Here is a 12,692-nt window from a genome sequence, read left to right as displayed (position 1 = left end):
CCTCTTCAGAGGAGCCGTGAGAGCCAGGAACTTGTGAGTTTTGTATGTCCAGTCAGGCATCATTCATACCTGGTCTGTAGGAAGTTCCTGTCAGAAGGAGGTGGCACCGCGAGGGCGTCGAGGGGCGGAAGGCGGTGCCTTAGTGCCTCCCTCCTTCTGACATTGTAAAGGGACCCTAACTTTATTACTTTTTTAATAGTAGGATGGATGGATGGATGGGTGGGTGTATGGGTGTGTGTGTGTGTGTGTGTGTGTTTTTTGTTCCCGGCTCTCTCGACTCGGTTGAAGACGGCTTTCTAGAAGAAGGCGAGGGCAGTGAGGCACAGTCCCCCGTCCCTCGACGCCCCTCGCGATGCCCCTCCTTCTTGGACTAACCCTCTTCAGAGGAGCCGTGAGAGCCAGGAACTTGTGAGTTTTGTATGTCCAGTCAGGCATCATTCATACCTGGTCTGTAGGAAGTTCCTGTCAGAAGGAGGTGGAACCGCGAGGGCGTCGAGGGGCGGAAGGCGGTGCCTTAGTGCCTCCCTCCTTCTGACATTGTAAAGGGACCCTAACTTTATTACTTTTTTAATAGTAGGATGTATGTATGTATGTATGTATGTATGTTTGTTTGTTTGTTTGTTTGTTTGTTTTTTGTCCCACCAGGACATGCACACCTCACAAGTTCCCGGCTCTCTCGACTCGGTTGAAGACGGCTTTCTAGAAGAAGGCGAGGGCAGTGAGGCACAGTCCCCCGTCCCTCGACGCCCCTCGCGATGCCCCTCCTTCTTGGACTAACCCTCTTCAGAGGAGCCGTGAGAGCCAGGAACTTGTGAGTTTTGTATGTCCAGTCAGGCATCATTCATACCTGGTCTGTAGGAAGTTCCTGTCAGAAGGAGGTGGCACCGCGAGGGCGTCGAGGGGCGGAAGGCGGTGCCTTAGTGCCTCCCTCCTTCTGACATTGTAAAGGGACCCTAACTTTATTACTTTTTTAATAGTAGGATGGATGGATGGATGGGTGGGTGTATGGGTGTGTGTGTGTGTGTGTTTTTTGTTCCCGGCTCTCTCGACTCGGTTGAAGACGGCTTTCTAGAAGAAGGCGAGGGCAGTGAGGCACAGTCCCCCGTCCCTCGACGCCCCTCGCGATGCCCCTCCTTCTTGGACTAACCCTCTTCAGAGGAGCCGTGAGAGCCAGGAACTTGTGAGTTTTGTATGTCCAGTCAGGCATCATTCATACCTGGTCTGTAGGAAGTTCCTGTCAGAAGGAGGTGGCACCGCGAGGGCGTCGAGGGGCGGAAGGCGGTGCCTTAGTGCCTCCCTCCTTCTGACATTGTAAAGGGACCCTAACTTTATTACTTTTTTAATAGTAGGATGTATGTATGTATGTATGTATGTATGTTTGTTTGTTTGTTTGTTTGTTTGTTTGTTTGTTTTTTGTCCCACCAGGACATGCACACCTCACAAGTTCCCGGCTCTCTCGACTCGGTTGAAGACGGCTTTCTAGAAGAAGGCGAGGGCAGTGAGGCACAGTCCCCCGTCCCTCGACGCCCCTCGCGATGCCCCTCCTTCTTGGACTAACCCTCTTCAGAGGAGCCGTGAGAGCCAGGAACTTGTGAGTTTTGTATGTCCAGTCAGGCATCATTCATACCTGGTCTGAAGGAAGTTCCTGTCAGAAGGAGGTGGCACCGCGAGGGCGTCGAGGGGCGGAAGGCGGTGCCTTAGTGCCTCCCTCCTTCTGACATTGTAAAGGGACCCTAACTTTATTACTTTTTTAATAGTAGGATGGATGGATGGATGGGTGGGTGTATGGGTGTGTGTGTGTGTGTGTGTGTTTTTTGTTCCCGGCTCTCTCGACTCGGTTGAAGACGGCTTTCTAGAAGAAGGCGAGGGCAGTGAGGCACAGTCCCCCGTCCCTCGACGCCCCTCGCGATGCCCCTCCTTCTTGGACTAACCCTCTTCAGAGGAGCCGTGAGAGCCAGGAACTTGTGAGTTTTGTATGTCCAGTCAGGCATCATTCATACCTGGTCTGTAGGAAGTTCCTGTCAGAAGGAGGTGGCACCGCGAGGGCGTCGAGGGGCGGAAGGCGGTGCCTTAGTGCCTCCCTCCTTCTGACATTGTAAAGGGACCCTAACTTTATTACTTTTTTAATAGTAGGATGTATGTATGTATGTATGTATGTTTGTTTGTTTGTTTGTTTGTTTTTTGTCCCACCAGGACATGCACACCTCACAAGTTCCCGGCTCTCTCGACTCGGTTGAAGACGGCTTTCTAGAAGAAGGCGAGGGCAGTGAGGCACAGTCCCCCGTCCCTCGACGCCCCTCGTGATGCCCCTCTTTCTTGGACTAACCCTCTTCAGAGGGGCCGTGAGAGCCAGGAACTTGTGAGTTTTGTATGTCCAGTCAGGCATCATTCATACCTGGTCTGTAGGAAGTTCCTGTCAGAAGGAGGTGGCACCGTGAGGGCGTCGAGGGGCGGAAGGCGGTGCCTAACGGTGTGTTCACACCGAACGTGATGGACGCGAATAAAACGCCCCAAACGCCCCTAATTTGACGCGTGTACATTCGCGTCTCAACGCGTGTCCAAGAAAAATCCATCGCGCCTCAAAATATGATATTTTGACGCGCGTGAACCGGAAATGTGGGAGGAATGTGGGAGGGAGTTATGCCAGACTGGTATCTTTGCAAGATGGCAGCTATCGAGCTAGCGCTTGAAGAGAGAGTCTCCCTTCTCTATGTACTGTGGAGAGCAGAGCAGCGGCGTAAAAGACGTCCTCGCCGTACCTGGGTCCATCAGGTCCTCCGGAGGCATGAGCAGTTTGGTGAGTTTCATCACTTGCTCCAGGAGCTGCGCCTGGATGACGGCCGATTCCAGCGCTATCACCGTCGGCCAGTTTGAGGACCTGCTTTCCCTCGTCGGTCCCAGCATCGCCCGCTTAAACACCAACTACAGACGCTCAATCCCACCTGCAGAGCGCCTGTCCGTCTGCCTGAGGTTAGTAAAACTATTTAATACGGTAGTCCTTTATTGATACCTGTGCTAATATGCTAATCCATCCAGTTATACACTGCTAACATGGATGTGCTATGCTAACAGTGAATGCTGTCGGTGTTTACTGAAAGCAAACTGTGGTACAGAGACGACTCTTTATAATATTTCTAGTGATACTCAGGTCTCATCAAGTCCCGATTTAATTCGATTTATGCTGTTATCAGTGTTTGAATGATAGCATGGCTGTGGTGTCACATCAATGTATGCGCTCGGTGTTTGCTGATATCAAACTGTAGCATTAGGACCACTGAGTTAACCTTGTAGTGATACTCACTCCTTTTTATTTAGACCTGGTTTAATTCTGGGATAGTTGAATATTTGTATATAATCCCTGCAGCTGTCAGACTCTATAGCAGGGGTCACCAGCCTTTATTAAAACAGAGTTAGATAAAACTGTGAACAGTTTGGTTCATCTCTAGTTACATGGTTCTATCTTGATAAGCTGTCTTATCACAGATTAATTTTTCAAAAATATTAATGATTTAAGCAAGGAAAGGGCTACATGTCAACACACAACTCTTTATTTCTATTAATGTCTTACTTCATTCCTACCTGATTGACATGTTTAGGAATTATGAGTGATTGGCTCACTGTAGTTGTGAAAGTTGCTACCAATCAAATTATGATATGTTAAAGTTAAAACAAAACACAACTGTTTTAGATATTATCTAATATACATTTTGTAATTATCCTTATAATTACAAAATGTTTTATGTAAGATTTAAGTTTTGTGATTTAAATCTGACATCACAAAAGTATTTTGGAATTTGAATAATGTATTTTGTAACTGCAGTACACATAATACTGATTTTGAACAATTTTGTCCAGGTTCCTTGTCACCGGGGACTCCTTCAGGACCATCGCGTTCAGTTTCAGAGTCGGTGTGTCCACGGTGAGCCAGATCACCCCCCAGGCAGCGACGTCCATCTGGGACTGTCTAGTGGACGACTTCATGGCTGTGCCTTCACCTGGAGACTGGCGGTCCATCACAGAGGGATTCCAGGAGCGCTGGAACTTTCCTCTGTGCTGTGCAGCTCTGGATGGGAAGCATGTCCAGACAAAGGCACCCCATATATCATATAGGAGACACACACATTGATATACACTAAATATTCATTTCATTTCTTTTTTGTGGTGCCCAAATTGATGCACCTGCTTGATTTTGTTTAAACAATTATTGCACACTTTCTGTAAATCCAGTAAACTTCTTTTCACTTCTCAAATATCACTGTGTGTGTCTCCTGTATGATATTTAACTGACATTTTTTATTGTAACAACCAACGATTTATACAGGAAAATAATGTCTATTAACAAGGTTGCCCAAACTTCTGCATCCCACTGTATCAGTATATTTTGTCATTAGTATAATATGAAATAAATTCTACATGTGTCAAGTTGTGTGCCAACATTTGCTGTGTAGTAGAACTGAGACATTAGTCATTATAAACATTTATTTGAAATAATATTAAAAGTCTCAAACAGAAAAACATTAAACATAAATATATAAAATATAAGAATTTACAGAGAGACAGGAATAAAAAGGACCAGCTGCTCTCCAGAGCAGGAACAAGGCTGAGGAGGAAATGCTCCATTGGAGACTGGTGTGGCCTCTTCAGGGACTCCAGGATGGCCAGCTCCACCGCCGATGGACCGTCCTGGGACCCGTCCCTCATCTGCCTCGGAGCCGTCCTCCTCTGTGGGCCTGTAAAACAGCACAAAACACAAAGAAATGAGAAGGCTGCTACTAGATTTTAATTTCAACATTGAAAAAAAAAAAAAAACAATAACAGGATATAATCAGATTGGTTGTAGATATTTAGTAAAGGTGATCACAAGGGAATCCCACCGACTAAAAAGGTATCAGTGCTTGCTGTACATATCTGTGGGTGCAGCAGCAGGAGCTCAGGGACTGGGGATGCTCTGCTGCAGAATCAGTTGGTTCTATCAATACAGTATTAAATGTTAACAGGTTCGATATAATAATCGTAGAGTAGACAGTGGTCCCTCATTTATTGCAGGGGTTCTCAGAATAACTAGCCCCTGGTCACAGTTCTCACAATTGATTCTCAAAGTGCAAACCTTTGTAGATTGCAAAACGTAAAAGTATTATTATGCCGCGGTTTGTCTTCATCTGCCCGCCACTTTCGTGCGCCTTTTTCCCTCACGGTGCAGGTGTCTATTTCCGAATGAGGCTCATAGTTATAGGTGTTTTTGTGCTGTTTTTTCTATTGGACGCGATGGTTATCAAAACCAAACGTGATAAATTTGGCGAGCGCAGGAGATTTGTCAATCAGGCTGCAGAATGCAATGCTGTACTGTGCAATAAAAAATCAGCGAAAAAGCAAAGCAGTGACGGATGAACAGCGGGACCACTGTGTGCTGTTTATTAATAAACAATAAAATATATTCCTAAATGACAACATGCATAAAAGCAGAACGGTATTTGTACGTCAGTGGGAAAATAGCGGTGGCTTGCTAGCTTTTGTGCGGCTTCCAGGGTCAGTGAAAACTTTCAAAAGAGAAATGAATGAACTTACCAGGTTGCCCGATCTCTTCACATATCTTCCTCCAAGCTCGGTCCTTTTTATTCCTGTCTCGGTACTGAAAGCAGCTGGTGTTGTACAGCTCCGAGTTGTTTGCTACCGCATTGATTAGCCTTCCCCTCCATTGAAGTATGAAAGGCTTTGGCTGGATCTGCCCCTTTGACCTAGGTAACAGCCACGTCACCAGGCTCCTGATTGGTTGTCGCGGCGCGATTTTACGCTGGAGTTCAGATTTTTCCAACTCGAGCGGTAGACGCGAAACGCGCGTATGCACAAAATGCAACACAAAAACTCACGCGCGTGGTTTTATTCGCGAGTCAAACGCGCCAGACGCGCTACACTGACGCGCGTTTCGCGCGTTTCACGCGTTTTGGCGTTTTCGTGACGCAAATCTGCTTCCGAATTTTCGCGGGACCCGCAATCGCGCGTCATCGCGCCTTTCCATTGACTTTACATGTAAACCTGACGCTCTATTCGCGTCCATCGCGTTCGGTGTGAACACACCGTTAGTGCCTCCCTCCTTCTGACATTGTAAAGGGACCCTAACTTTATTACTTTTTTAATAGTAGGATGGATGGATGGATGGATGGATGGGTGGGTGGGTGTTTTTTGTCCCACCAGGACATGCACACCTCACAAGTTCCCGGCTCTCTCGACTCGGTTGAAGACGGCTTTCTAGAAGAAGGCGAGGGCAGTGAGGCACAGTCCCCCGTCCCTCGACGCCCCTCGCGATGCCCCTCCTTCTTGGACTAACCCTCTTCAGAGGAGCCGTGAGAGCCAGGAACTTGTGAGTTTTGTATGTCCAGTCAGGCATCATTCATACCTGGTCTGTAGGAAGTTCCTGTCAGAAGGAGGTGGCACCGCGAGGGCGTCGAGGGGCGGAAGGCGGTGCCTTAGTGCCTCCCTCCTTCTGACATTGTAAAGGGACCCTAACTTTATTACTTTTTTAATAGTAGGATGTATGTATGTATGTATGTATGTTTGTTTGTTTGTTTGTTTGTTTGTTTTTTGTCCCACCAGGACATGCACACCTCACAAGTTCCCAGCTCTCTCGACTCGGTTGAAGACGGCTTTCTAGAAGAAGGCGAGGGCAGTGAGGCACAGTCCCCCGTCCCTCGACGCCCCTCGCGATGCCCCTCCTTCTTGGACTAACCCTCTTCAGAGGAGCCGTGAGAGCCAGGAACTTGTGAGTTTTGTATGTCCAGTCAGGCATCATTCATACCTGGTCTGTAGGAAGTTCCTGTCAGAAGGAGGTGGCACCGCGAGGGCGTCGAGGGGCGGAAGGCGGTGCCTTAGTGCCTACCTCCTTCTGACATTGTAAAGGGACCCTAACTTTATTACTTTTTTAATAGTAGGATGTATGTATGTATGTATGTATGTATGTATGTTTGTTTGTTTGTTTGTTTGTTTGTTTGTTTGTTTGTTTGTTTGTTTTTTGTCCCACCAGGACATGCACACCTCACAAGTTCCCAGCTCTCTCGACTCGGTTGAAGACGGCTTTCTAGAAGAAGGCGAGGGCAGTGAGGCACAGTCCCCCGTCCCTCGACGCCCCTCGCGATGCCCCTCCTTCTTGGACTAACCCTCTTCAGAGGAGCCGTGAGAGCCAGGAACTTGTGAGTTTTGTATGTCCAGTCAGGCATCATTCATACCTGGTCTGAAGGAAGTTCCTGTCAGGAGGTGGCACCGCGAGGGCGTCGAGGGGCGGAAGGCGGTGCCTTAGTGCCTCCCTCCTTCTGACATTGTAAAGGGACCCTAACTTTATTACTTTTTTAATAGTAGGATGTATGTATGTATGTATGTATGTATGTTTGTTTGTTTGTTTGTTTGTTTGTTTGTTTGTTTGTCCCACCAGGACATGCACACCTCACAAGTTCCCGGCTCTCTCGACTCGGTTGAAGACGGCTTTCTAGAAGAAGGCGAGGGCAGTGAGGCACAGTCCCCCATCCCTCGACGCCCCTCGCGATGCCCCTCCTTCTTGGACTAACCCTCTTCAGAGGAGCCGTGAGAGCCAGGAACTTGTGAGTTTTGTATGTCCAGTCAGGCATCATTCATACCTGGTCTGAAGGAAGTTCCTGTCAGAAGGAGGTGGCACCGCGAGGGCGTCGAGGGGCGGAAGGCGGTGCCTTAGTGCCTCCCTCCTTCTGACATTGTAAAGGGACCCTAACTTTATTACTTTTTTAATAGTAGGATGGATGGATGGATGGATGGATGGATGGATCGATTGGTTGGTGGGTGGGTGTTTTTTGTCCCACCAGGACATGCACACCTCACAAGTTCCCGGCTCTCTCGACTCGGTTGAAGACGGCTTTCTAGAAGAAGGCGAGGGCAGTGAGGCACAGTCCCCCGTCCCTCGACGCCCCTCGCGATGCCCCTCCTTCTTGGACTAACCCTCTTCAGAGGAGCCGTGAGAGCCAGGAACTTGTGAGTTTTGTATGTCCAGTCAGGCATCATTCATACCTGGTCTGTAGGAAGTTCCTGTCAGAAGGAGGTGGCACCGCGAGGGCGTCGAGGGGCGGAAGGCGGTGCCTTAGTGCCTCCCTCCTTCTGACATTGTAAAGGGATCCTAACTTTATTACTTCTTTAATAGTAGTATGATTTTGGAGTGAAGGGCTGAGATCGAGTCTCATTTTTATCTCCATAAAAGGCAGCCAATTTGATCCTCCTATGGTACTGCTGAATGTCATATTTACACTGTAATTTTAGATTTTTGTTATAGCCTTTTGTGGGAATAAAAGTCAGGCCTCTATTCAGTAGGGTCCGCTGAGCAATGGAAGGACGGAATTTTTTGGACAAGTTCATAACACCATCAACAACATGTAAATCACTTGACCCCTCCCGATGTGTCAGGCTTATGGGGAATCCCCATTTACATACTTCTCCCAGTGCTGAAGCATTGCCTCTGCAGTTTCATGTGACCAGTGAACGTCATCACCTTCTGTGGAGAAGCTGTCTGGGGTGAGAGCTGGAATGTGCTCTTTTAAACCTGCAATGAACGTGTTCATGTACAGTAAAGTGTCCTGTTCAATCTGAGGAAGAGCAGAAGAAAAGTTAATCTCAGGTACATAAATGTCTGCCTCAGGGAATTTCTCCCGGGCTGCCTTTAGGACTCTCTTCAGTTCTAGAACAGGCACATTTTTGTCTCTCTGGGACCTGTTATTAATGCCAAAGGACAGGATCAGACTTGTCACCGTAGTGTCAGTAGTGGCCTTCTGCAGGATGTTTTCTGCATGCCACCATTTGGCACCTGGGAAACTGTCAATCTGCAGGCAATCGGCTGCAAAAGGAGGAAATTTGCTGACATTAGAATCGCCAACGATGAGCCAGGGGTCCCTGACATGTAGATGCCAGTCTGTTAGTTTCCTGTACGTGTTGGGATGTCTAGTCGGGGTCCGCACCTGCTGTCCCGGTGAGGTTGGTGAAGAAGGAAGAGATGGTGGAGGAGGTGGTGATCCTTCTGCTGGCTGAACCTGGAGCCGAGTTTGCACACAGGAGTTGAGTCTGTCTAAATCGCTGCGAGGTGGGCCCAGGTGAGAAGCTGTTTGTGGTTTAAACACTTTCACAGGGCCAATGCGCCTTGCCTTAACGGGGGTGGATTCCCCCTGTGTGAGGTCCAGCACCTCAGCGTGTGACACCTGATCAGGTTGTGGCGTTTGGGTAGAGGGGGAAAGTGGTCGTTTCTGGCATGTTGTCTCTTGGAGCGAGGCAAAGAGTCTGCACACTCTCTGGTCTTTCGGAGTCTCCAGATTTGGCTCCGTTAGTTGTAAAGGCTCCAGAGGAGGGGAAGGTGTCGGTTCCCTCTCCGGCTGCTGCTCCTTCTCACCGAAGGGCGACCAGTCCCCCGCGACGTGGTCCGTCATTGTTGCCGTTGTTGTTTTGGAAGTTCTGCATGGTGCAGGCGGGGCGTGCACCTGTGCAGAAACAGTCACCATCCGACCAGCGCCGGTCTGTATCGGGGCGGGTTGTGTGTTACTAGCATTAGGCTGCGTTACCTCGCTAAGGAGTTCAATGTTGTCCTGCTGCAGTCTCATCACACAACCTCTTGGCCCCCGTGTAGTTGTCGTGGTGGTGTCCTCCTCATCTGTAGCAGTGGTAGGTCCCAGGTCACTCCACTTGGCTACGATCTCAGCTCTGGCCTGTTCCAGAGAGTCTGGTAGGAGGCGGCGGCCCAGGTTCCTCCTAGCCCAGGAGGCGGCTATTTGGAATGGGCCCTCCCAATCCTGTTTGGAAAACTCAGAGAGACATTTGATCTCCTCCTCAACACTCTGAGTATAATGTTGCCGGAGAATCATCATGGTTGTGCTGGCCCAATTTTTCGCGTTCTCCTCAATCCTGGTCTGTGTTTTTTTCGTGGGGACTGCTGGCTTAATGACAGTCTTTAGATTGTGTGCTATTTTATTTAGCGAAGGAGGATAATTGTCATTAGTCACATTCTTTAAGTGATGTACGGCTTTAATCAGTCTGTGAATGACGCGGACTTTCGCAGAAAAGTCTGGATCCTCCGACGGTATTTTGTGAACAGGAGGACCAGCTCGTTCAATTCGAGTGTTTCTCACATACCGGTTGTCCTGAGCTGGTCTCCGTTCAAAGCGTCGGTCCCGTCCGGTCCGATTCCCTGGTCCGGTTGCAAAGCGACCTGTCGTCTGCTGTCGTCCCCTCTGATGTCGCTGTGGCGCGTGGAAAAAATCTGGATCATCACTGCGATGCTCCTCTCTCACGGCCGCTACATGAATCCCCCCTTCGGGGACCGTGCTCCAATGCACAGACCATACCTGCTCCCATCTCAGGCATCCAGGACCCCCCCAGTGGAGTTCCAAATGGAATGTCATAGATGCGGTTCGAGAGGTGGGGGGAGGAGGAAGGAGGGGTGTAGAGGTTAGGTTTAGGGTCCACTCAAGGGGTGGGGGATGACCAACCCTCGTGTCCAATCAGGGTGGCAAGTGGTTAGGTTTAGGGCAGGAGGCCAAATTATTATAGGGGTCACTGAGGTTAGGGTCAGGGTCAGTTTCAGGGCCAGGATGTTCCCCCGTGAGGCATGAAAGAAGCCGAGGTCCCAAGTGCAGTGACAAAATGTCCATAAGTACACACATAAAAAAACATTGAAATATTAACTATATACATGGTGTTGGATTAATACCTCCTAAAACCCTTTTCGTTGAGGCCATGTGGATAAACTGTATTCAGTTTAGTAATCCACATCCTCTCAGCTCTCCATCTCTGTTGTGTTGTCCACCTCGAATTGATCTGAATGACCGTCGCTGTGACAGAATCCCAGCCATGCAACCAAAAATGTTTGACCAGGTGGGTGTGAGTGTTCTTTTTCCGTGTAATGTTGTACCTGTGTTGAGTGAATCTGGTGAGCAGTGTGTTACCAGTTTCCCCCACATACTGGATCCCACATCTCTTACATGCAATCAAATACACACAATTTTTGGACCTCGGGGTCCCTTTGCACAATGACAGAAAAACCTGGCCATTGGCGTGGCTGCGCACCAACCTGTGATGCTGGAAGAACTGTCCCTGATCTCTCCGCCTAGGCACAGAGAGAGGCGCGATTTGGGCTCGAATAAGGAGATCACCCAGATTCTTATGCCTCCTGAAGGCAGCAATCACCTTGTGATTATGGAGTGTCTGTACATCACGAGACAGGTTCTGAAAATTGCTCTTAATAGCCCTGACCAATTTGCAGGTGCAAGGGGCATATGTGATGACCACTGGAAGTAAAGGGGAAACATCAATTGGCTTTGTCAGCAGAAATGATTTGAAGCACCTCCTTAGGAAAGACCAATGGTACCCTCTAGTGGAGAGAGCAGAGAATAGGGTCTTGACAGCAGTTCCAAAATCAGCTTTTTGTGTGCAGATTCTGTGAAATCTGAGCAGTTGGGATTTGACAATTCCTGCAAATGTGTGTTTGGGATGAAAGCTTGTTTTAAATAGTAGGGCGTGAGTGTCTGTGGGTTTAAAGAATACCTTTATGTCCAATTTGTGGTCATTTATGAAATTTGTGCCCTTAAAGGTGGTTGTGTCAAGAAAATCAATAGAGGTCTTACTGATGGTTGATTTGAGCTTAATAGAAGCATTGTGTTCATTTAAAGTTTTAAGAAACATCCCAAAGTCCTGCTCAGAATGTTGCCAGACACCCCATATGTCGTCCAAAAAGCGATAATAATGCAGTGGCTTCTTTATGCATTTATCTAGTGCAGCAGTTTCCCACTCTGCCATGAAGATGTTTGCATATGCTGGGGAAAACTTTTTCCCCATAGCCGTCCCCTTGATTTGTAAATAGAAGTCACCATTGAATTCAAAATCGTTCCTTGTGAGGTTTATTTCTAAAAGTTGTAGTAATTCTTTTTCTGGCCTTTTCTTATCCGGGTATCTTTGAAAGACTCTCTTAATGGAGTCAATGCCTTCACCAATGTCAATGTTTGTGTAAAGGCTGTCAATGTCTATGGAAAACAGAAAAGCATCAATGGGGACTTCTATTTGCTTCACTTTATCCACAAAATTATATGTATCTTTAATATAGCTTGCATGTTTTGTGGATAAAGGAGTCAGGAAATAGTCCAGGTATTCAGCTGTATAATACGTCTCACTATCACAGTCTGAAACGATTGGTCGCCCTGGGGGCACCTGAAAGGGGACACTCCATTTCGCCGGATCCTTGTGGATCTTAGGCAGCATGTAAAAAAGCCTTCCTCTTGGCTCAGCGGAGCCCAGTAAATAGTTCTTTTGTTTTAGGTTTATAAATTTCTTTTGGTTCAAATTATTAATAATCTTTTCCACTAGTGGTACTGTTTCGTGGTAAATGGGTTTTTTTAGTTTCAAATAATATGTTTTGTCGTTCAATTGTCTGTAGCCTTCCTCCAAATACTGTTCTCTATCCAAAATTATGACTGCGCTTCCTTTGTCTGCTGGTTTAATGATAATTTGTTTGTTTCCTTTCAATTCTGTTAGGGCCTTTATCTCTTCTACTGTCAAATTGGACTTAATTCGTCCTACATTAAAGTGGTTTTGAAAATATTCATTATCTGTTTTGATCAAATTAAGAATTTGGGATGGAAGCTGAGCATTGGGTGGTGACCAGTATGATTTTGGAGTGAAGGGCTGAGATCGAGTCTCATTTT

At 47.6% G+C, this 12,692-nt stretch overlaps 1 protein-coding gene and 1 long non-coding RNA gene across 2 annotated transcripts; one reads left to right on the top strand and one right to left on the bottom strand.

The window, feature by feature from the left end:
* Window positions 1-2,710: 2,710 nt before the first annotated feature.
* On the top strand, window positions 2,711-4,381 carry LOC146565136 (uncharacterized). The gene is made up of 2 exons (XM_085288028.1): window positions 2,711-2,970; window positions 3,856-4,381. Exons 1-2 carry the CDS (start codon window positions 2,711-2,713, stop codon window positions 4,124-4,126), a joined length of 531 nt encoding a protein of 176 aa, XP_085144154.1. The 3' UTR covers window positions 4,127-4,381.
* Window positions 4,382-4,461: 80 nt separating this feature from the next.
* On the bottom strand, window positions 4,462-5,780 carry LOC146565135 (uncharacterized). Its single transcript, XR_014894037.1, has 2 exons — window positions 5,566-5,780; window positions 4,462-4,730 (listed from the first exon to the last, which is right to left on the bottom strand). It is a non-coding gene; the product is annotated as an uncharacterized LOC146565135 (long non-coding RNA).
* Between the last annotated feature and the right edge of the window lie 6,912 nt (window positions 5,781-12,692).

Source organism: Mchenga conophoros, linkage group LG10, assembly GCF_057382185.1.
Source record: "Mchenga conophoros isolate Kocher_MC1m ecotype Shallow Benthic linkage group LG10, M_conophoros_male_GT1.1, whole genome shotgun sequence".
NCBI classification, from domain to species: domain Eukaryota; kingdom Metazoa; phylum Chordata; class Actinopteri; order Cichliformes; family Cichlidae; genus Mchenga; species Mchenga conophoros.
Note: the sequence above shows the minus strand (reverse complement) of the source record. Positions and strands in the feature narration are given on the sequence as shown.